Source organism: Nerophis ophidion, linkage group LG15, assembly GCF_033978795.1.
Source record: "Nerophis ophidion isolate RoL-2023_Sa linkage group LG15, RoL_Noph_v1.0, whole genome shotgun sequence".
Lineage (NCBI taxonomy): Eukaryota > Metazoa > Chordata > Actinopteri > Syngnathiformes > Syngnathidae > Nerophis > Nerophis ophidion.
The window spans coordinates 5,134,496-5,159,109 of NC_084625.1; the positions used below are offsets into that span (position 1 = coordinate 5,134,496).

Sequence of the window (24,614 nt, forward strand, 5' to 3'; positions counted from 1 at the left end):
CTTATTAGCTAATGCTAACGACGATAGCCCGTACAAATATGTGGTTAAACAGACTCTAACTCCACGGTGAAATTGTGGTGAATTTACTGAGGAATTTGTGAAACTGAAACAATATTACGCTAATAATACCAACACATAACACTGTTAGCTTATTAGCTAATGCTAACGACGATAGCACGTACAAATATGTGGTTAAACAGACTCGATAACTCTACGGTGACATTGTGGTGAATTTACTGAGGAATTTGTGAAACAAACAATATTACGCTAATAATAATAACACACAACACTGTTAGCTTATTAGCTAATGCTAACAACGATAGCACGTATAAATATGTGGTTAAACAGACTGGATAACTCTACGGTGACATTGTCGTGAATTTACTGAGGAATTTGTGAAACTGAAACAATATTAAGCTAATAATACCAACACATAACACTGTTAGCTTATTAGCTAATGCTAACGACGATAGCACGTACAAATATGTGGTTAAACAGACTCGATAACTCTACGGTGACATTGTGGTGAATTTACTGAGGAATTTGTGAAACTGAAACAATATTAGGCTAATAATATTAACACAACACTGTTAGCTTATTAGCTAAAGCTAACAACGATAGCACGTACAAATATGTGGTTAAACACTCGATAACTCTACGGTGACATTGTGGTGAATTTACTGAGGAATTTGTGAAACTGAAACAATATTAAGCTCATAATACCAACACATAACACTTTTAGCTTATTAGCTAATGCTAACGACGATAGCACGTACAAATATGTGGTTAAACAGACTCGATAACTCTACGGTGACATTGTGGTGAATTTACTGAGGAATTTGTGAAACTGAAACAATATTACGCTAATAATACTAACACAACACTGATAGCTTATTAGCTAATGCTAACGACGATAGCACGTACAAATATGTGGTTAAACAGACTCGATAACTCTACGGTGACATTGTGGTGAATTTACTGAGGAATTTGTGAAACTGATACAATATTAGGCTAATAATACTATCACATAACACTGTTAGCTTATTAGCTAATGCTAACGACAATAGCACGTACAAATATGTGGTTAAACAGACTTGCTAACTCCACGGTGACATTTTGGTGAATTACTGAGGAATTTGTGGAACTGAAACAATATTAAGTTAATAATACTAAAACAGACACTGTTAGCATATTAGCTAATGCTAACGACAATAGCACGTACAAATATGTGGTTAAACAGACTCGATAACTCCACAGTGACATTTTGGTGAATTTACTGAGGAATTTGTAAACTGAAACGACATTAAGCTAATAATTCTAACACATAACCCCGTTAGCTTATTAGCTAATGCTAACGACGATAGCACGTACAAATATGTGGTTAAACAGACTCAATAACTCCAAGGTGACATTTTGGTGAATTACTGAGGAATTTGTGAAACTGAAACAATATTAAGTCAACAATACTAACACAGACACTGTTAGCATATTAGCTAATGCTAACAACGATAGCTTCATAATGATAGCACGTACAAATATGTACAGAAACACTCCTACAGACGTGAGTAAGTAAGGATTGTTTTAGTTATACTGTAAAACTTACAAACGTTGCTCGGAGCAACGAGTAGTTACGCTGTGGATAGTTAAAAGACTGAATGGGTCTTGTACTTCTGGTTCGAAGCTTTGAATTGAAATACGTTCGCCCTTAAAGGGCGTCAAAAAGAATGCTATTGTGGTTAATAATATTAACACACAGTCGTAAACCAGTTAGCATATTAGCTAATGCTAATAACGATAGCACGTAGAAATATGCACGCAAACACTCCTACAGACGTGAGTAAGTAAGGATTGTTTAGTTCTATTGTAAAACTTACAAACGTTGCTTGGTGCGACGAATGAAGAACACGTACGAGTAGAAACGCCATGGACAGTTAGAAGACGGAAAGGCACTTATACTTCCGGTTCGAAACTTTAAATTTAATTACATTCACCTGTAGATGGCGTCAAAAAGAATGCCATTGTGCGTTGATAATCGTAAAAAACAGTCGTACTCACCCTGTTTCCACTATTAGTCATGCTACATAACGAAGCTTCGTATGTTAGCAGTACAATATGTAAGAACAGACGTGGTAAGTACGGACTGTTTTAGATATATTGTAACCTACATAACATGCTTGGTTGCGCCGATCTGAAGAAAGGTATTCGAGTAGAAACGAGTAGAAACGCCATGGACAGTTAGAAGACGGAAAGGCACTTATACTTCCGGTTCGAAGCTTTAAATTAAATTACATTCACCCGTAGATGGCGTCAAAAAGAATGCCATTGTGCGTTAATAATCGTAACACACAGTCATAAACATGTTAGCATATTAGCTCATGCTAATAACGATAGCTTCATAATGATAGCACGTACAAATATGCACGGAAACACTCCTACAGACGTGAGTAGGTAAGGATTGTTTTTGTTATATTGTAAAACTTAAACGTTGCTTGGAGCGATGAATGCAGAATGCGTACGAGTAGATACGCCATGGACAGTTGAACGACGGAAAGGCACTAATACTTCCGGTTCGAAGCTTTAAATTGAAATACATTTACCCTTAGATGGCGTCAAAAAGAATGTTAATGTGGTTAATTATATTAAAACAGTCGTAAACCAGTTAGCATATTAGCTAATGCTAACAACGACAGCTTCATTATGATAGCATGCACAAATGTGCACGAAAACACTCCTACAGGCGTGAGTAAGAATTGTTTTAGTTATATTCTAAAACTTACAAACGTTGCTCGGAGCGATGAATGCAGAATGCGTACGAGTAGAAACGCTATGGACAATTAGAACACGGAATGGCACTTGTACTTCCGGTTCGAAGCTTTAAATTTAAATATGTTCACTCTTAGATGGCGTCAAAAATAATGCCATTGAGCGTTAATAATAGTAACACACAGTCGTAAACATATTACCATATTAGCTCATGCTAACAACGATAGCTTCAATACGGTAGCACATGCAAATATGCACGGAAACACTCCTACAGACGTGAGTAAGTAAGAATTGTTTTTGTTATGTTGTAAAACTTACAAACGTTGCATGGAGCGATGAATGCAGAATACATACGAGTAGAAACGCTATAGACATTTAGAAGATGGAAAGGCATTTATACTTCCGGTTCGAAGCTTTCAATTCAAATGCATTCGACCTAAGATGGCGTCAAAAAGAATGCTATTGTGAATTTGTGGTTAATAATATTAAAACAGTCGTAAACCAGTTAGCATTTTAGCTAATGCTAACAACGATAGCTTCATTATGATAGCACGTGCAAATATGCACGAAAACACTCCTACAGACGTGAGTAAGTAAGAATTGTTTTAGTTATATTGTTAAACTTACAAACGTTACTTGGAGCGATGAATGAAGATTGCGTGCGAGTAGAAACGCTATGGAAAGTTAGAAGACGGAAAGGCACTTATACTTCCGGTTCGAAGCTTTTGAAGCGGAGCCTCTGCTGTTTTTTGAGGTTTGTCAAGTCTTGACTTTGGTTTCTGGCCAAGGAGACCTAAGATGGCGTCAAAAAGAATGCTATTGTGAATTTGTGGTTAATACTATTAAAACAGTCGTAAACCAGTTAGCATATTAGCTAATGTTAACAACGATAGCTTCATTATGATAGCACGTGCAAATATGCACAAAAACACTCCTACAGACGTGAGTAAGAAGCCTCACGTCCGTTGTGTCCTGAGCAAGACATTTCACCCTTGCTCCTGATGGGTCCTGGTGACCGCCTTGCATGGCAGCTCCCTCCATCAGTGTGTGAATGGGTAAATGTGTAAGTAGTCTCAAAGCGCTTTGAGTACCTTGAAGGTAGAAAAGCGCTATACAAGTACAACCCATTTCTCATTTATTTATCATTTAAAACTTACAAACGTTACTTGGAGCGATGAATGAAAATTGCGCACGAGTAGAAACGCTATGGACAGTTAGAAGACGGAAAGGCACTTGTACTTCCGGTTCGAAGCTTTAAATTGAAATACATTCGCCCGTAGTTGGCGCCACAGCACAAACAATAATACTGTCTTTGCTCTTTTTAAAAAAATGATTAGCATTTAGGCTGTTGGCATATTAGTCGCACCGTGTTTAAGCCGTGGGGTTCGCAGCGTAGGGAAAAAGTAGCGGCTCATAGTCCGGAATTGAAGGTATCAGTACTATTGTGTCTTAGGAGTGAGTGCGTTGTTTGCAGTGGGCGTGGCCTACTTCAACCTGCTCTATGATTGGGTGAAGGCGGCGGTCATGTTCGGAGTCATCAACACCGTGTGCAGACTGGACCACCTGGACCCGCCCAAGCCTCCCAAGTGCATCACCATGCTTTACGTCTTTGCCGAAACGTGAGTCGGGACCTTCTTCGCCGGTTCTGGACTCGCCGACAGCTTCTGTTTATTCTGCTCCCCCGCTCTCTCTCTCAGGCACTTCGACCGGGGGATCAACGAGTGGTTGTGCAAGTGAGTATCCTGAGCGGGACCCTGGGCAGAGTGGTGGTTCTGACGGGGTCTCCCTCCCCAAAAAAAAAGGTACGTGTACAATCGCCTGGGGGGCAAACACGACGGCGTGCTGGAGGAGTTGCTGGCCTCGCTGTGCACCTACGCCGTCACCGTCCTCTGGCTGGGACCCAGCAAGGTGGTCCTCATCTGGGCCTTCTTCAACTGCGTCGGACTCAACTTTGAGATGTGGGCCGCCAAGTTGTTCTCCGCGGAGCCTCTGCTGTCTTTTGAGGTACGTCAAGTCTTGACTTTGGTTTCTGGCCAAGGAGACCGGTGTGGTTTTTCTTGGGGAGTTGAGCTTGGCGGTTTTTCCTTTTTAAAGATGGCGATGTCCGAGGCCATGTGCCGCCGCGTCAGAGCCGTCTTCAACATCTTCAACTTCTGGACCATCGTTCTGTACAACACGCTGGCTCTCAACAGTCTGGACTTTGCCCAGCTGGTCGCCAAGCGGCTGCTGCTCAAAGGTGATCCTTATTTTTTATTTTTAAAGGCCTACTGAAATGAGATTTTCTTATTTAAATAGCAGGTCCATTCTATGTGTCATACTTGATCATTTCGCGATATTGCCGTATTTTTGCTGAAAGGATTTAGTAGAGAACATCGACGATAAAGTTCACTACTTTTGGTCACTAATAAAAAAGCCCTGCCTTTACCGGAAGTAGCAGACGATGTGTGCGTGACGTCACGGGTTGTGGAGCTCCTCACATCCTCACATTGTTTACAATCATGGCCACCTGCAGCCAGAGCGATTCGGGCCGAGGAAGCGACGAGTCCCCCATTAATTTGAGCAAGGATAAAAGATTCATGGATGAGGAAAGTGAGAGTGAAGGACTAGAAGGGGGCGGCATGGCGTAGTGGGTAGAGCGGCCGTGCCAGAAACCTGAGGGTTGCAGGTTCGCTTCCCACCTATTAACATCCAAATCGCTGCCGTTGTGTCCTTGGGCAGGACACTTCACCCTTTGCCCCTGGTGCCGCTCACACTGGTGAATGAATGATGAATGAATGATTGGTGGTGGTCGGAGGGACCGTAGGGGCAAACTGGCAGCCACGCTTCCGTCAGTCTACCCCAGGGCAGCTGTGGCTACAGATGTAGCTTACCACCAGGTGTGAATGAATGATGGGTTCCCACTTCTCTGTGAGCGCTTTGAGTATCTAACAATAGAAAAGCGCGATATAAATCTAATCCATTATTATTATTATTATAGAAAAAAGACTATTCAGTGGGAGCGATTCAGATGTTATTAGACACATTTACTAGGATAATTCTGGAAAATCCCTTATCTGCTTATTGTGTTACTAGTGTTTTAGTGAGATTATATGGTCGTGCCTGTACAACCTGAAGGTCGGCCCCGCACCTTACTACAGCACCAGTCGACGGGTGGTGGCGATGCCCATCTCTGCCCTTCGCAAAGGACCCTCTTCGAAACACGATCTTTCGAAATGATCGCTGCATAATACACTGTACTTTGTGTGTGTGGTCCAATCCAACCGTGTTTGCTTGACCGCTCTGTTCCGTAGTAAAGCTTCACCGTCATCTTTCGGGAATGTAAACAATGAAACACCGGCTATGTTTGTGTAGCTAAAGCCTTCCGCAATACACCGCTTCCCACCTACAGCTTTCTTCTTTGACGTCTCCATTGTTCATTGAACAAATTGCAAAAGATTCAGCAACACAGATGTCCAGAATACTGCGGAATTTCGCGATAAAAACAGACGACTTATAGCTGTGAATGATGCTGGAACTAAATATCCTCGACAATCTGTGATTTCACGCGCACGCGTCATCATACCGAGACGTTTCAGCAGGATATTTCGGCGCGAAATTTAAAATTGCAATTTATTAAACTAAAAAGGCCATATTGGCATGTGTTGCAATGTTAAGATTTCATCATTGATACAAAAACTATCAGACTGCGTGGTCGGTAGTAGTGGGTTCCAGTAGGCCTTTAACCCTTGTCTCATGTTCTTATTGTTGTTACTCAGCCAGCGTTTGCACCTTATCTCAATAAACATACAGTCGTGCTCATAAGTTTACACACCCTGGGAGGATTTATGATTTATTGGCCAGAAAAATGGGCTGCATGGTCGAGTCGCCAGAAGAAAGCCATTTCTGCGCAGATGTCACAAAGCATCCCTCTTAAATTACGCCAGGGGTGTCCAAAGTGCGGCCCGCAGCTAATTGCACCACACATTCTGGAAATGCTATTTCAAAAATAAATTAAAAAAACGTTTGAAAAAGTGGAATGAGGTGAAATCTAACGAGAAAAAGTTGCAATGTTGACACTAAGCTGCCATGCAGGCTGTTTTTAAAAATTGTTTTTCCATTGCTCAAACAAACAAACAAAACACAAAATCTATGTTATAATCAATTATTTTCAAGGCTCTAATTACTTCAAAAACTTGACTTTAAAATGTTTTACGTGCAAAAAATATTGCATATATTGTGTGGTTGCCATATAAAAACATCAAAGTTTTATTTACAAAAGACCATAAAACAAAACAATAGTTTAAATGTAAAATCGGCAGATATATCTGAAGTTGATCTTGTAACGTAAGTGTTGAAAGTTAAAAAAAAAAAAAAAAAATATATATATATATATATATATATATATGATAAAAATGTATTCCTTTATGAATGGAGCACCTTGTGGATCCCAAAGATATTTAGTGGGATTTTATTCATCTTTACACTGTGATTACTCCAAAAAATAATAGTGAATTAAAATCAATGGTGTCCTGCATTATTGATCTTTTATGGTTTTAATTACTAAATATTTCAGTTTTACTATAAAAACTAAGTTATTTGACAAAAATGGCATAAATCCCTTTTCTTTTCTTTTTTTTTTTACTTCATATCAACCTCAAGTTGATATAGAGATGTACGGTAAGTGTTAAATAATTAAAAATAATAATAATTTGACTTATTTTTAACATTTTAATGACTGAGACCCTTTATGGTCCCCGGGACCCCTAAAGGTAAAATAAAAAATCCATTTATTTTGGTATGGTTTAAAAATGAAAAATATCAAAATGGCACCAGCATGCCTTAATATTTCTGTGTGCGGCCCTCAGTGGAAAAAGTTTGGACACCCCTGCATTACGCCAAAGCCTCAAAACTTCTGTAATAAAAAGTCATTTAGAGTGATGGCTTTCTTCTGGCCCATTTTTCTTCAAGTGCCTCCTTATTGTGCATTTTGAAAAAGCCACACAATTTTTCAGAGAGTCCTGCCTTTCAGCTGAAGTTATTTGTGGATTTTTCTTTGCACCTCGAACAGTTTTCCTGGCAGTTGTGGCAGAAATCTTTGCGGGTCTACCCGAATCCCTCATTTTCCACTTCTTAATCAGCGTTTGAACAATGCTGATTGCCATTCTCAATTATACCCTTTTCCTGTATCATGCGGTTCAATTACCTCTTCTCGCAGATCCTTTAGGACAATTCTTTTGCCTTCCCCGTGACTCAGAATCCAGAAACATCGGTGCAGCACTGGATGAAATATGCAATTGTCTGTCAGAAGCCCAGAAACTCACTGAGCTTTCATACTTGCACATTAATTACAAAGAAACAGGTCACAGGTGAGGATTGGAACCTTGATTAGCCATTCAAACCTGTTTGGTGTCAACTTGTGTGCATGTTATCAGATCAAAGTCACTGGGGTATGTTAACTTTTGATCAGGGTCATTTGGGTACTTTCTTTTGTCATTTTGGTTTAAAAAAAGAGTAAAGACAGTTGTTTGCCAATAAATAGCTTCACACGACTATTAAGCATGAGTGGAAGAAAGGTACTTGAACTCCCGAGTGGAGGAGTTCAAGTACTTCTGTTGAGTATTCAACTCTGCGACTGTTTTTTTTTTTGGGATATTGACCACGTTGGGGTTCCGGTCAGAGAACACACGGTCATCATTTGGACTTGTCCAACTTTAATGGTGCATATTGGGTTGTATTAGGTTCAGTTAGTATCTGTAAACCACAAACAAACACCCATCGACATTTATGTCATTTATCTAAACAACAATATACCATATTTCCTTGAATTGCCGCAGGGCATATAGTATGCACCTGACTTGAATTACTGCCGGGTCAAACTCGCTTCGCAAAATAATTAGCGCATGCTTAGTATTACCGCCGGGTCAAACTCGTGACGTCACGAGTGACACTTTCCCTGTCATCATTTTCAAAATGAAGGAGGCTGATTTCAATAATTTGAAATCGCATAAAGGGAAGACAATTAAGAGCTATTCAATAGGATTTAAGGTCCAAGCTTACATCACACTCAAATTTTTACTGCATGCCTTTGGTACGTGCCGGAGTGAGAAGAGGTTTTAAAATAATTAGCGCATGCTTACTTTTACCGCATGCCTTTGGTAAATGCGGGAGTGAGAAGAGGCCTTAAACTACAGGGTTTCCCACTCATTAATTTATTTGTGGCGGCCCTCCACGAAATAATTAAAATTTGGCCTTTGACTCGTTCGACCGCTCATAAAAGCAATGGGACTCTGTCTGTGAATGGAGATTGTAGTAACATATTATATAAATATGTAAATATTATATAAATATGTACATAAAGTGTTGTAATTATATTCCAACTCCGCGTTCATCTTGGTGATCGCCGCCGCCGCCCGACCACACCACCACAAATAGATGCCTCACCTGTGGGAAACACTGAACTAATTAGCTCCCTGGCGGCAATTCAAGGATATACGGTACATATATTATGCCTGTAGGTATGCTCTAAGTTAGGGGTGTCCAAACTTTTTCCACTGAGGGCCGCACATGGAAAAATTAAAGCATGCGGGGGCCATTTTGATATTTTTTATTTTCAAACCTTAACAAAATATATGGATTCAAAAAACATTTATTTTACCTATTGGGTTTCCAGGGACCATAAAGGGTCTCAGTTATTAAAATGTTAAAAATAAGTAACATTTTTATTATTTTTATTTAACGCTTACAGTAAATCTCTATATCAACATAAAAAAAAAAGGTTTTATGGCTTTTCTGTCAAAAAGATCTTAGTTTTTTTAATAGTAAAACTGAAATATGCAGTATTTGGTAATTAGAGCCCTAAAAGATCAACAATGTAGGACACATCCGCTTGAGATGGTTTCCTGTGGACGGGACTCTCGCTGCGGTCTTGGATCCGCTTTGAACTGAACTCTCGCGGCTGTGTTGGAGCCACTATGGATTGAACTTTCACAGTATCATGTTAGACCCGCTCGACATCCATTGCTTTCGGTCCCCTAGAGGGGCGGGGGGGGGTTGCCCACATCTGAGGTCCTCTCCAAGGTTTCTCATAGTCAGCATTGTCACTGGCGTCCCACTGGATGTGAATTCTCCCTGCCCACTGGGTGTGAGTTTTCCTTGCCCTTTTGTGGGTTCTTCCGAGGATGTTGTAGTCGTAATGATTTGTGCAGTCCTTTGAGACATTTGTGATTTGGGGCTATATAAATAAACATTGATTGATTGACCATTGATTTTAATTCTTTAATATTTTTGAGTAATCACAAATAAGTTACGAGATCAACTTCAGATATATTTGTCAATTTTACGTTTAAACTATTATTTTGTTTGTTTTATGCTCTTTTGTCAAAGAAAACATTTGTTTTTATACGGCGTCTACACAATATATGCAATATTTACCACATAAAACATTTTAAAGTGAAATATTTGACCTAATTGGAGCTTTGAAAATAATTCATTATAACATGGATTTTTTGTCATTTTTTTTTTGGAGCAATGGCAAAAAAAAATAATAATTGATTGATTGAAACTTGTAATTAGTAGATTGCACAGTACAGTGCATATTCAGTACAAGTAACCACTAAATGGTAACACCCGAATAAGTTTTTCAACTTGTTTAAGTCGGGGTCCACGTTAATTAAATCATGGTAACGATGGTTTTTACAAGGTAAAATAAAGACAAAAGAAAAAAAAAACAGCCTGCATGGCAACTTTGTGTCAACATTGCAACTTTTGCTCGGTATATTTTACCTCATTCCAATATTTTTTATGTTTAATTATTTTTGCAATAGTTTCCAGAATGTGTGGCGGGCCGTTAAACGATTAGCTGCGGGCCACAAATGGCCCCCGGGCCGCACTTTGGACACCCCTGCTAAATAAAGTACTAGAGACATAATATATTGCATTTTCACAATAGCACGTGAGCTAGCCACTTTAGTAGCAGCAATGCTATCTTAGCTCGTAGCATTCTGACAACACAGCACTAATAATATTAATAAAACACCAGTAAATGTTACACAAACATAGTGGTGTCTATTAATAAAAGTAAATGAGTTTTATATAATAATAAACATACTTACATCGTCGAAGACTAGAGCATCGATTAAACATAGCAGAGAAACAAGTCAGCACACATTAACGCACGTCAAACGGGAAGCGGAAGGGACACCTTCAGGAAGGAAGCGGAAGTGACACTCTCAAGAAATGCTTCAAAATAAAGTATCCGAAACATAAATAACATGGAGAATTCTTAAAGGCCGACCACGCAGTCTGATAGTTTATATATCAATGATGAAATATTAACATTGCAACACATGCCAATACGGCCTTTTTAGTTTACTAAATTGCAATTTTAAATTTCGCGCGAAGTATCCTGTTGAAAACGTCGGTATGATGACGCGTGCGCGTGACGTCTCGGATTGTCGCGGACATTTTTTTCCAGCCCGATCCAAGCTATTAGTAGTCTGCTTTAATCGCATAATTACACAGTATTCTGGACATTTATGTTGCTGAATCTTTTGCAATTTGTTCAATTAACAATGGAGACGTCAAAGAAGAAAGATGTAGATGGGAAAAGGTGTATTGCGGCTGCATTTAGCAACACAAACACAGCCGGTGTTGCCTTGTTTACATTCCCGAAAGATGACGTGACGCTTTACTATGGAACAGAGCAGTCCTACTCATTAAAGTGTTAAAAAATAAATTATACATTTTTTTACTGTTTACTTTTAACACAATAATCGAGATCAACTTCAGATCTATCCGTCAATTATAAGTTTTATTGTTGTTTATGTTTTTTGTTTGTTCATTTTAGGCCCTTCTTTAAAAAAACAGCTCATTTTTTTTATATGGCAAACACAAAATAAGCTAAATTTTCCCCCAAAAATATCTCAAAGTGGAAAATTTAACGTGACGTAATTGGAGCCGTGAATAGGTCAATAATTCATAATGACATTGATTTTGATTCATTATTATTTTTGGAGCAATGGCACTTAAATACAAATCACACTAAAATTATTGGAGATCAGAAAGGGTCCTACTCTTAAAATGTGTTAAAAAATAAATTATACATTTTTTTACTGTTTACTTTTAACACAATAATCGAGATCAACTTCAGATTTATCCGTCAATTATAAGTTTTATTGTTGTTTATGTTTTTTGTTTGTTCATTTTAGGCCCTTCTTTAAAAAAAACAGCTAATTTTTTTTATATGGCAAACACAAAATAAGCTAAAATTTCCCCAAAAAATATCTCAAAGTGGAAAATTTAACGTGACGTAATTGGAGCCTTGAATAGGTCAATAATTCATAATGACATTGATTTTGATTCATTATTATTTTTGGAGCAATGACACTTAAATACAAATCACACTAAAATTATTGGGGATCCAAAAGTGTCCTACTCATTAAAGTGTTAAAAATAAATTATAATTTTTTTTACTGTTTACTTTTAACACAATAATCTCGAGATCAACTTCAGATTCATCCGTCAATAATAAGTTTTATTGTTGTTTATGTATTTTTTTTGTTCATTTTAGGCCCTTCTTTAAAAAACAGCTCATTTTTTTTATATGGCAAACACAAAATAAGCTAAATTTTCCCCCAAAAAATATCTCAAAGTGGAAAATTTAACGTGACGTAATTGGAGCCGAATAATTCATAATGACATTGATTTTGATTCATTATTATTTTTGGAGCAATGACACTTAAATACAAATCACACTAAAATTATTGGAGATCCAAAAGGGTCCTACTCTTAAAATGTGTTAAAAAATAAATTATACATTTTTTTACTGTTTACTTTTAACACAATAATCTCGAGATCAACTTCAGATTTATCCGTCAATTATAAGTTTTATTGTTGTTTATGTTTTTTGTTTGTTAATTTCAGACCCTTCTTTAAAAAAACAGCTATTTTTTTTATATGGCAAACACAAAATAATCTAAATTTTCCCCCCAAAAATATCTCAAAGTGGAAAATTTAACGTGACGTAATTGGAGCCGAATAATTCATAATGACATTGATTTTGATTCATTATTATTTTTGTAGCAATGACACTTAAATACAAATCACACTAAAATTATTGGAGATCCAAAAGGCTCCTACTCATCAAAGTGATAAATAATAAATTATAGATTTTTTTACTGTTTGCTTTTAACACAATAATCGAGATCAACTTCAGATTTATCCGTCAAGTATGAATGTTATTGTTGTTTATGTTTTTTGTTTGTTCATTTTAGGCCCTTCTTTAAAAAAAAAAACTCATTTTTTTTATATGGCAAACACAAAATAAGCTAAATTTTCCCCCCAAAAATATCTCAAAGTGGAAAATTTAACGTGACCTAATTGGAGCCTTGAATAGGTCAATAATTCATGACATTGATTTTGATTCATTATTATTTGTTTAAAGAAAGAAACAGCCTGCATGGCAGCTTTGTGTTAAACATTGCAACATTTTCTTGTTACATTTCACCCGTTTGCTCCTTTATATCACTTTTTATGTTTTGAAAATCTTTCAACCGCACTTTGGACTCCTCTGTCTTATAGATACCAGAAATGTGTAGGGGGGGTGAATGGTGTGTGGTCATTAAATATATATTCGGATATATGTTCTTCACATAAAATGAGCCAAAGTCAGTGAATCTAAGTTTGAAAAATTAATTGTATAATTTTTCTTTGAATAAAAAAATGAACAGTCTTCATAGTTCTAACCCTCCCCCCTCCCGGGACAGGTTTCCCCTTCACCACCATCACGGTCATGTTCGTCACTTACTGCCTCATTCAAGTCATCAAGGAGCAGGAGAGGCGGCAGGCCCTCGTGGACGATCCCGATCCGCTGCCGCCCCCTGCGGCTGAAAGTCCGGCCTCAGCGGCGCAAGCCCTCGCTGATCCCAGCAAGAAGAAAGCCGAGTAGATGACATCATCAGAACATGGTGACCATCCTAGCAGGGAATAACAGTTCCATATTTAAATGAGCTGCAAGGAATTTGGGGTTAAGTAAGAAATAGACAATAAAAAGACATTTCTTACCTTGACATTCGCTGACTTTTTTTTTTTTTTTTTGCCGCGTTGCAACTTGCTAACAAGCATGGAGGCACTCGCTGCCCTGGTCACCCTGGTGGAAAAACTCCCGTTTGGCGCCACCTGTTGGTTCGTGTGTGTGTGACATCTCTATACTGGGCTCATGATCGTACTTGCCAACCTTGAGACCTCAGAATTAGGGAGATATTAAAAAGGCCCGCTGGGGGTATATATATATATCTATCTATATATATCGGATATTATCCGAGGTCGGGTCGCGGGGGCAGCAGCCTAAGCAGGGAAGCCCAGACTTCCCTCTCCCCAGCCACTTCTTCCAGCTACTCCCGGAGGATCCCGAAGCGTTCCCAGGCCAGCCGGGAACGCCATCCAAACGTGTCTTAAGTCTTCCCCATAGCCTCCTAGTGAAGTGAAGTGAATTATATTTATCAATCAATCAATCAATGTTTATTTATATAGCCCCAAATCACAAATCATTACGACTACAACATCCTCGGAAGAACCCACAAAAGGGCAAGGAAAACTCACACCCAGTGGGCAGGGAGAATTCACATCCAGTGGGACGCCAGTGACAATGCTGACTATGAGAAACCTTGGAGAGGACCTCAGATGTGGGCAACCCCCCCCCCCTCTAGGGGGACGAAAGCAATGGATGTCGAGCGGGTCTAACATGATACTGTGAAAGTTCAATCCATAGTGGCTCCAACACAGCCGCGAGAGTTCAGTCCAAAGCGGATCCAAGACAGCAGCGAGAGTCCCGTCCACAGGAAACCATCTCAAGCGGAGGCGGATCAGCAGCGTAGAGACGTCCCCAACCGATACACAGGCGAGCGGTCCATCCTGGGTCTCAACTCTGGACAGCCAGTACTTCATCCATGGTCATCGGACCGGACACCCTCCACAAGGGAGGTGGGGACATAGGAGAAAAAAGAAAAGAAGCGGCAGATCAACTGGTCTAAAAAGGAGGTCTATTTAAAGGCTAGAGTATACAGATGAGTTTTCAATCAATCAATGTTTATTTATATAGCCCCAAATCACAAATGTCTCAAAGGACTGCACAAATCATTACGACTACAACATCCTCGGAAGAACCCACTAAAGGGCAAGGAAAACTCACACCCAGTGGGCAGGGAGAATTCACATCCAGTGGGACGCCAGTGACAATGCGGACTATGAGAAACCTTGGAGAGGACCTCAGATGTGGGCAACCCCCACCCCCCTCTAGGGGACCGAAAGCAATGGATGTCGAGCGGGTCTAACATGATACTGTGAAAGTTCAATCCATAGTGGCTCCAACACAGCCGCGAGAGTTCAGTTCAAAGCGGATCCAAGACAGCAGCGAGAGTCCCGTCCACAGGAAACCATCTCAAGCGGAGGCGGATCAGCAGCGTAGAGACGTCCCCAACCGATACACAGGCGAGCGGTCCATCCTGGGTCTCAACTCTGGACAGCCAGTACTTCATCCATGGTCATCGGACCGGACACCCTCCACAAGGGAGGTGGGGACATAGGAGAAAAAAGAAAAGAAGCGGCAGATCAACTGGTCTAAAAAGGAGGTCTATTTAAAGGCTAGAGTATACAGATGAGTTTTCAATCAATCAATGTTTATTTATATAGCCCCAAATCACAAATGTCTCAAAGGACTGCACAAATCATTACGACTACAACATCCTCGGAAGAACCCACTAAAGGGCAAGGAAAACTCACACCCAGTGGGCAGGGAGAATTCACATCCAGTGGGACGCCAGTGACAATGCGGACTATGAGAAACCTTGGAGAGGACCTCAGATGTGGGCAACCCCCACCCCCCTCTAGGGGACCGAAAGCAATGGATGTCGAGCGGGTCTAACATGATACTGTGAAAGTTCAATCCATAGTGGCTCCAACACAGCCGCGAGAGTTCAGTTCAAAGCGGATCCAAGACAGCAGCGAGAGTCCCGTCCACAGGAAACCATCTCAAGCGGAGGCGGATCAGCAGCGTAGAGACGTCCCCAACCGATACACAGGCGAGCGGTCCATCCTGGGTCTCAACTCTGGACAGCCAGTACTTCATCCATGGTCATCGGACCGGACACCCTCCACAAGGGAGGTGGGGACATAGGAGAAAAAAGAAAAGAAGCGGCAGATCAACTGGTCTAAAAAGGAGGTCTATTTAAAGGCTAGAGTATACAGATGAGTTTTCAATCAATCAATGTTTATTTATATAGCCCCAAATCACAAATGTCTCAAAGGACTGCACAAATCATTACGACTACAACATCCTCGGAAGAACCCACTAAAGGGCAAGGAAAACTCACACCCAGTGGGCAGGGAGAATTCACATCCAGTGGGACGCCAGTGACAATGCGGACTATGAGAAACCTTGGAGAGGACCTCAGATGTGGGCAACCCCCCCCCCCTCTAGGGGACCGAAAGCAATGGATGTCGAGCGGGTCTAACATGATACTGTGAAAGTTCAATCCATAGTGGCTCCAACACAGCCGCGAGAGTTCAGTCCAAAGCGGATCCAAGACAGCAGCGAGAGTCCCGTCCACAGGAAACCATCCCAAGCGGAGGCGGATCAGCAGCATAGAGATGTCCCAAACCGATACACGGGCGAGCGGTCCATCCTGGGTCCCGACTCTGGACAGCCAGTACTTCATCCATGGTCATCGGACCGGACACCCTCCACAAGGGAGGGGGGGACATAGGAGAAAAAAGAAAAGAAGCGGCAGATCAACTGGTCTAAAAAGGAGGTCTATTTAAAGGCTAGAGTATACAGATGAGTTTTCAATCAATCAATCAATGTTTATTTATATAGCCCCAAATCACAAATGTCTCAAAGGACTGCACAAATCATTACGACTACAACATCCTCGGAAGAACCCACAAAAGGGCAAGGAAAACTCACACCCAGTGGGCAGGGAGAATTCACATCCAGTGGGACGCCAGTGACAATGCGGACTATGAGAAACCTTGGAGAGGACCTCAGATGTGGGCAACCCCCCCGCCCCCCTCTAGGGGACCGAAAGCAATGGATGTCGAGCGGGTCTAACATGATACTGTGAAAGTTCAATCCATAGTGGCTCCAACACAGCCGCGAGAGTTCAGTCCAAAGCGGATCCAAGACAGCAGCGAGAGTCCCGTCCACAGGAAACCATCTCAAGCGGAGGCGGATCAGCAGCGTAGAGACGTCCCCAACCGATACACGGGCGAGCGGTCCATCCTGGGTCCCGACTCTGGACAGCCAGTACTTCATCCATGGTCATCGGACCACAAGGGAGGGGGGGGCATAGGAGAAAAAAGAAAAGAAGCGGCAGATCAACTGGTCTAAAAAGGAGGTCTATTTAAAGAATAGAGTATATAGATGAGTTTTAATATCTAGCGCTTTTCTCTAGTGACTCAAAGCGCTTTACATAGTGAAACCCAATATCTAAGTTACATTTAAAGCAGTGTGGGTGGCACTGGGAGCAGGTGAGAGAAGTTAAGTCCCTACCTTTAGTCAAAAGTGATTTATGACCCCCCATAAAACAATGATTTATGACCCTCAAGGTCAAAGGTCAATGATTTATGAGGGGTCAAGTTCAAAGGTTAATGATTTATGAGGGGGTCAAGGTTAAAGGTCAAGGTTAAAGGTCAGGTTCAAATGTCAGGTTCAAATATCAAGGTCAAGTGGGTGTGGCTTACCCGGAAGAGGGTGGAGTTAAGACCTGCGGTGGGAGTGGTTAAACCAGGAAGAGGGTGGAGTTTTAAACAGAAAGAGGGCAGAGTTAAGACCTGCGGTGGGAGTGGTTAAACCAGGAAGAGGGTGGAGTTAAGACCTGACAGGGAACAGAGGAGGGTTCAGTTTTTTTAAGAAAGCAATGTCATCTGAGCAGCATGTGACCATATATTTGATAGTTTAAATGTTTACGATCGTTTGAAACAACTTCCAGATTTCGATGTATTGATGGCTGGGAATGTTACGTGTGGAGATGTGGACACGCACGCACTTCACACACACACACACACACGCACACACACACACACACACACACACACACACACACACACACACGAGGGGTACAAAAGGGCAGTGTAAGGCTTAGTCATTATTTGGAGCTTTATACGTTAGCGTAAAGACTTTGTTCGATTCGGTCATGATTAGTGAAACGCCTGTTTCGATTTATAAAAATAATAAAACTTACATTGACGCTCCGCAAAAAAGTCGAGTGTTTCTAAATCGTATTCAGATGCCGCCGACCGAATCTTTGCGTGAGAAATGGGATTTGGAAGCGTACGGGATGGAGGGATCTTTTGGATTTGTATTCAGATACGAAATGGGTGATATCTGCTTATTTCAGCTAAAAGAAAGAAGAGACGGAAGCCCTTTCTCGATATTTTCATCGTTATCTACCGTGGATTGGGAAGTTTTAAGACTGGCAATGCCCGATTTCCTGTGGCGTGATCCTTCACCGGTGGATAAACGCGTAAAAGGAAGCTTGTTTACTTACCCGACGATGGATGAGTTGAATGAGAGAAGAATTCTGTTCAGCGCTACCTGGGAGACGAAATCTTCAGCCTCGGGTCGTTGGTTTTTACGTGCCAGTCTCCGTGCTCCAAAAATCACCGGTACCTATACGGCTCAGTGGACCGAGCCCGATGTCTTTTCCCTGGAGTCTTTCAACGATGAATGCGGGGTGTTTACACCGTTGGTGGTCGTACCCATCGTGGCATGGCGAGAGCGAATGGCGTCGATGAAGGAGAAAATAAACGACTTGTTCCGAAGCAGTCGACAATGGAAAAGCATGCTGACGACGAGAAGAAAGTTGTCCTTTGAGACCACACCCCCGACGGAGGACGAAAGGACCTCCCCCGCTTCAGTTTCAACCAATAACCTTCAAGGAAACACCCCCTCCACCGACTCGTCCAATACCCTTTGAAAATCATAGCGTTAGTTTGATTGGTCGAGACTTTTTTTTCGACCCTCCCTATAAAAACAACCCCCACCCTGCAATTTTTTTTTCGACCAGACCATATTGGCTCCCTTTTTTGAACGCACGGATCTCAAACAAGAAAATGGCAAACAAGACCATCAGACGCGTAAAGACCCGTCTTATACCACAGGACGATTTCAAACCATCCGTAAACACGACTGATGAAGCAAACATGGCCGAGATCTTTAACCCTCCTGAAACGACGGCTGGATCGGAGGTGGTGAGCGACGATGAGACGTGTCGCTTCGGCAGATGTTTCTGCAGATGGGGGGTGAAAACCGACAACGCTACGCAGTCTTTGCCAGATGACGATAGGAAGGAGGAGGAAAAGGAGAATGACCTGATCATCATAACACCTCCGCCGTCCCCGCCACCACCCCCGTCACCATCCCTGTCACTCTTGGACCCCCCGTTGCACATCGATGATGAAACCGATGGGGGGAAGTGGTTGCTTTTCACCAGCACGGTGAAAACGGCCGTGTTTCATCTCCTCAACGAGGCCATCCGCCAGTTCAGGCAGAGCGAATGTTACGGTTGTCGGGTGAACCATCCGAGCCAGAGAAACCACCCGTGCCTGGAACCCTATGAAGAGGACTTTCTCCTGTACAACTACGACGGACTCATCAAGACTCTGCGTACGTCTAAATTCATTCAAGCCATTCAACGCTTGCTGATGCTTCGTCGCATCGAGGCTGAGGATTCAAGGGTCGAATCCTACGCCGACTCTCTGCTGTCTCAGCTGAAATCAGAGAGAAATGTCTGGTGGGCCATAGATGACGTGTACAACGAGTTGGTACGGGGTGATGAAACGATTTTGAGACATCTGGATATGGTGACAGAGTGTTGGAATAATTACAAAAAAGATGGGTAATTATTGGAGAAAACTTGTAAACTCCATCGAGAACCACGCTGTTATTTACCCGTTGATTGACGCGATGGAAGCGTATGTTCTAAAACGAGACAAACCTCAAAAACTACAAATTATTCTTGATTATGCCCGCTCTAAGCCTACCTGGGAAGCTACCTGGAAATCCGTTGTCTCTCATGCTTTTGACTTTGACATTTTTGAATCAATTTTGAAGGAATGGTCTAAAGAAAAGTCTTTTCAACCTTCTCCTTATCACGTGTTCATTTTATATGCTCTGTTTGTTGATATGTCGATGTATCGTCTACGATGCGACATCCCCGTCAACGTTTTGTTTGAACTACAAAAACTGCACGAAGCGATTAAATTCACCTACGGTATACCTGTTTTACATCAAACCTTGATTATAGTTTATAGTTTATAGAAAAAAATTGTTTTAGATTCGCTGTGTGGTGTCCATGAATGAATAAAAACAAACTGTTTTAGATTCATTGTGTTGTTTCCATGAATGAATAAAAGAAATGTGTACCAAGCAACACGAGTTCATTTCTCTTTGTCTTTCCACAATGGAGAAAGCTATGGAAAAAGCATACCATACACCCGCACACCCGGGTAGTTTTGGAGGGGTAGATCGACTCCGTCGAGCTGTGCAGGATGAAACGGGGCAACGTGTCACAAAAGAAAAAGTTCAAGAATATTTAACGGGACAGGACGCCTATACACTCCATAAACCGGTTCGCATTCATTTTCCAAGAAACAGAGTCTTTGTCCCGCGACCTTTAACCCAGTTTCAAGCCGACCTCTGTGACATGCAAGCCTTGGCTGAATATAACGACGGTTATAATTATTTATTAACGGTCATAGATGTATTTTCCAAGAAGGCCTATGTGAGGGTTTTGAGGAGAAAGACGTCCGTGGAGGTGGTTGAATCGTTTCAATCGGTGTTGGGGGAAAGTCAGATTCCTCGCAAACTCCAAACCGACGCGGGAAAAGAATTTTTTAACAAGAGTTTTCAAGCTCTGATGAAGAAACACAATATTGTACATTTTTCTACGGCCAGCGATCTCAAAGCTTCGGTGGTTGAAAGATTTAATCGTACTCTGAAAGGGAGAATGTGGAGATATTTTACAGCCAACAACACCAGGCGCTACCTAGACGTCTTACAAGACTTGGTAAAAAGCTACAATCACGGATATCACAGCAGTATTAAAATGAAACCGGTGGATGTGACTTTGGAAAATACCCCTCAAGTGTTTGAGAATCTCTACGGCTCATTCACAGCATTCAAACGCAAATACAAATTTGCCACGGGAGATATGGTGAGAATATCCAAAGTGAGAGGAGTGTTTGATAAAAAATATGAACAGAGTTTTACAGACGAGGTGTTTACAATAACACGACGTCTCCATCGATCTCCCCCGGCATACAGACTGAAAGATTTTGACGGTGAAATAATAGAGGGTTCTTTTTACGAAGCCGAGTTGCAGAAAGTAAAAGAGAGCGAGGACAAGCGCTATCATGTGGAGGAAATTCTAAAACGACGTACGGTCGGTGGCAAAAAACAAGTTCTAGTGCACTGGAAAAACTGGCCCGAAAAATTCAACAGTTGGGTGGACGCTGACCTCCTTACAAATGTATAAAACAATCTGATGCCTTTGATGAGCCTCACAGTCTAAAGATCATCGAGCATTATGGATCATTCCTGCAACGAGGGTTTTTACCTCACCTTACCCTCCAACGCCAGCCTCAACGTATTTAAAGAAAACAAAAGTTCCCATTACCAGATAGATTTAAGTCAACATATAGATTTAGCAGGCTCATGGGAGGTGGCCTTAACAGAGATTTCATACCCTCGCTCATGGTATAATGTTTCTAACGGAGCATTTTATGAATGGCTAAAGAGACCTCCACCGGTGGGACCTGAAAGCAATCCTGGAATGGGGATAGTTTACCGTCAAGAATTGAGAGGGGGATGTTATGAGAACATTACACGATTCATAAATGAACTGAATGAATCTTTACAAAAAATTGACAACGATGTGAGGATAGCCTTTGACGATGTTAAAAAGCGAATCTCCTATCAATCAGGGGGTCAAACTCATTTTCGTTTTTCCCCTTCCCTGGCTTACATCATGGGAGTGAAACCTGGAAAGTGGATCAACTTTGACCGGGGGTCGGCCCCCTATCCCGCGGATATAAACGCCGGTTTCTACCATCTCTACTGTTACAGTGACGTGGTGCGACCTCAGATAGTAGGCGACGCTTATGCTCCTCTTTTGAGAATCGTGAGTGTAGAGGGAGCTTACGGTGAGATTGTCACCAAGTGTTTTAACCCCGCCTACTATTTACCCGTCTCGAAAAATCACATTGAAAACATCAGGGTGGAGATTAAATCTGATCAGAACAAACACGTCGACTTCACCTTTGGAAAGACCATCGCGAAGCTCCACTTTAGACCCGTTAGAAAGTAAAACCAACAACAATGAGAATGAGTCAACCCATGCACGACCCTCTACGTTTAGTGGGTTATTACGAAAGCCAGGTGGGGGGTTCCCTCCCCGGTTTCACAGGTTCACCTGTGATGTACGGGCGTGGGATAGGCTCCGTGTTTTCCAGGTTGTTTCGTTTTGTATCACCTCTGGTGAAAAGAGGTTTTGCCCTGGTCAAACCTCATCTTAAAACAGCGGCAAAAAATATCGCTTCCGACGTATTCAGTCATGCCGTTGGAAAAATGGGTAGTGGGGTACAAGACGGATCAGGAGGAATAATGGTCCTGGCTAGACAACCCCGAAAGAGACCCCCGGGACGACGTCTCTCAACGAGTGGTAAAAAACGCCGTCATCTGGGGAGAAGAAAATCAGTCGGTAAAAGGTTTTCAAAGAGAAGGACCGTCGTTCCCTCACACGATATATTTTAAAAAAAAAAGAAAAAAGATGGCTCTTTTACATCAAAATTCGGCCGAATGCACGATGGCCGAGCTGGATTTATTTTCAGCTCCTATGACTCAGATGTCTATCGATGATAAATCCTACACAGAAGTCCTACCGCTATCCGCCATCACTGACGGGGGTCCTATTGAATTTTTCATCCCGGGAGAAGGTGAAAAGTACTTGGATCTGAATGACACATTACTTTACCTGCGGGTTAAAATTACCCGCGCCGATGGATCAAATATCCCAAACGACGCCAATGTGGGTCTCATCAATTATCCTCTAAACACCATCTTCAGCCAATGCGACATTATGCTCGGGGAAAGACTGATTTCTCAATCCAGCGCCACACACCCATACAGGGCGATAATTGAAACGCTACTAAACTATTCTGAAGCCACACTCAGAAGTCAATTCTCAGCCGGGTTATTCCACAAAGACACCGGCGGCTCAATAGACTCTATAGAAACAGCGAACGGACCAAACAAAGGACTCAACATCAGAGCCGGTTACACGGCTGAATCTAAAGAGGTTCAGCTACTAGGACCCCTCCACGCAGACATTCTTTTCAGCGAGAGACTCCTTCTCAACTCGGTGGATCTGAGGATCAAACTCACGCGTGCCAGCGACGCCTTTTGTCTCACAGGGGCTGCGGACGGTACTTTCCGTCTGAAAGTGCTGGGTGCCTCTCTCTTCACAAAAAAGGTCACCGTTTCGCCGGCCGTACGATTGGGGCACGCCTCGGCCTTACTCAAAGGAAACGCACTCTACCCTTTGTCACGGGTCAGCGTGAAAACCTACTCTATCCCTGAAAATTCCAGAGTATGCACACAAGAAAATTTGTTTTTGGGCACGATGCCTAAATACATTGTTTTGGGTATGGTAAATCATGAAGCTTTCACAGGAAGAAGAGATCTCTCACCCTTTAATTTCCAGCATTTTAACGCTGAATACATCACCCTCTGTCACGCGGGAAAACAAATTCCCTCCAAAGCTTTCCAACCGCAATTTAACCAGGGGGCTTCGGTCAGAGAGTTTTACAACATGTTTACCGCTACAGGGAGGCATATGAAAGATTTACCTCTGTGCATCAACAGACAAGATTTTGAACGGGGTTATTCGCTGTTTGTGTTCAATCTCAATCCGGGAGAGGACAGCGACGCATTGTCTCGGGTTTCTAATGGCACTTTGAGGTTGGAAATGAGATTCAGAGTACCCTTACCCAACACGGTCACTCTTGTGGTTTACGCATGTTACGATTCTATTTTGGAAATTGATTCCAAACGACAAGTGCTGGTGGATTATTATTGACGACGGAGATGAATAACCATCAACTGGAGAAGCTTCTGCGACGAGTGTTGGGGAATGTTTTCTGTGGTGTATGGGCCTCCGACCAACTCCCCTCACTGACTCGCTCCTTTACCCCACCCTCCTACTTTATCGTCAACACCCACGAAGGACATCGACCGGGGGAGCACTGGTTATCGATGACTCTGGAGGAAGATGGGACCGCCACTTTTTTTGATTCTTATGGATTTTCTCCCGATTTTGATTACTACCCTCGGAGCATCTTGAACTTTTTGGAAAATCGTTCTGACCGTATATTGTACCACAACCTACAGCTTCAACACCCTTTGTCCACAGTGTGCGGTCAACACTGCGTTTATTATCTGCACCATCGATTTTGCGGACTGTCTTTTGAACAAGTTTTGTCTTTATACACAGATGATGTAGTAAAAAATGATCTTGAAGCATATACCCTGGTTAAAAAAATTCAATGTTGTACTAGCACGAATAAGAATAATAGTAGTCGTTGTGGCGTACAAGACGTCTGTTGTTTAGAAACTTTTTTGAACCGTTGAAATGAAAATGCTGTACACACTGCGTTTGATGAATAAAAAAACATTTTATTGAAACAAGAGTTTTGTCATCATTCATTCAAGGTTTAACCAATGTGGGGACAATGTCACTTTTCTACCTCTTCTTTTCCTCTCGGGGGATAGAAATGTTTCTTTTTCCACCCATTCTGATTCAAACTCTCCATCCGCTTTC

General features: G+C 41.8%; 1 protein-coding gene across 2 annotated transcripts in view; it reads left to right on the plus strand.

The window, feature by feature from the left end:
• Positions 1 to 13,808, plus strand: part of hhatlb (hedgehog acyltransferase like, b) — a 31,934-nt gene extending 18,126 nt beyond the window's left edge. For both annotated transcript variants that reach the window (XM_061921281.1, XM_061921280.1), the window contains 5 exons: positions 4,238 to 4,382; positions 4,461 to 4,496; positions 4,566 to 4,767; positions 4,858 to 4,999; positions 13,506 to 13,808. In XM_061921281.1, the coding sequence (XP_061777265.1) occupies positions 4,238 to 4,382; positions 4,461 to 4,496; positions 4,566 to 4,767; positions 4,858 to 4,999; positions 13,506 to 13,687 (707 nt within the window). In that variant the 3' untranslated portion in view covers positions 13,688 to 13,808. The remainder of the gene's footprint in view (positions 1 to 4,237; positions 4,383 to 4,460; positions 4,497 to 4,565; positions 4,768 to 4,857; positions 5,000 to 13,505) is intronic.
• The last annotated feature ends 10,806 nt before the right edge of the window (positions 13,809 to 24,614 follow it).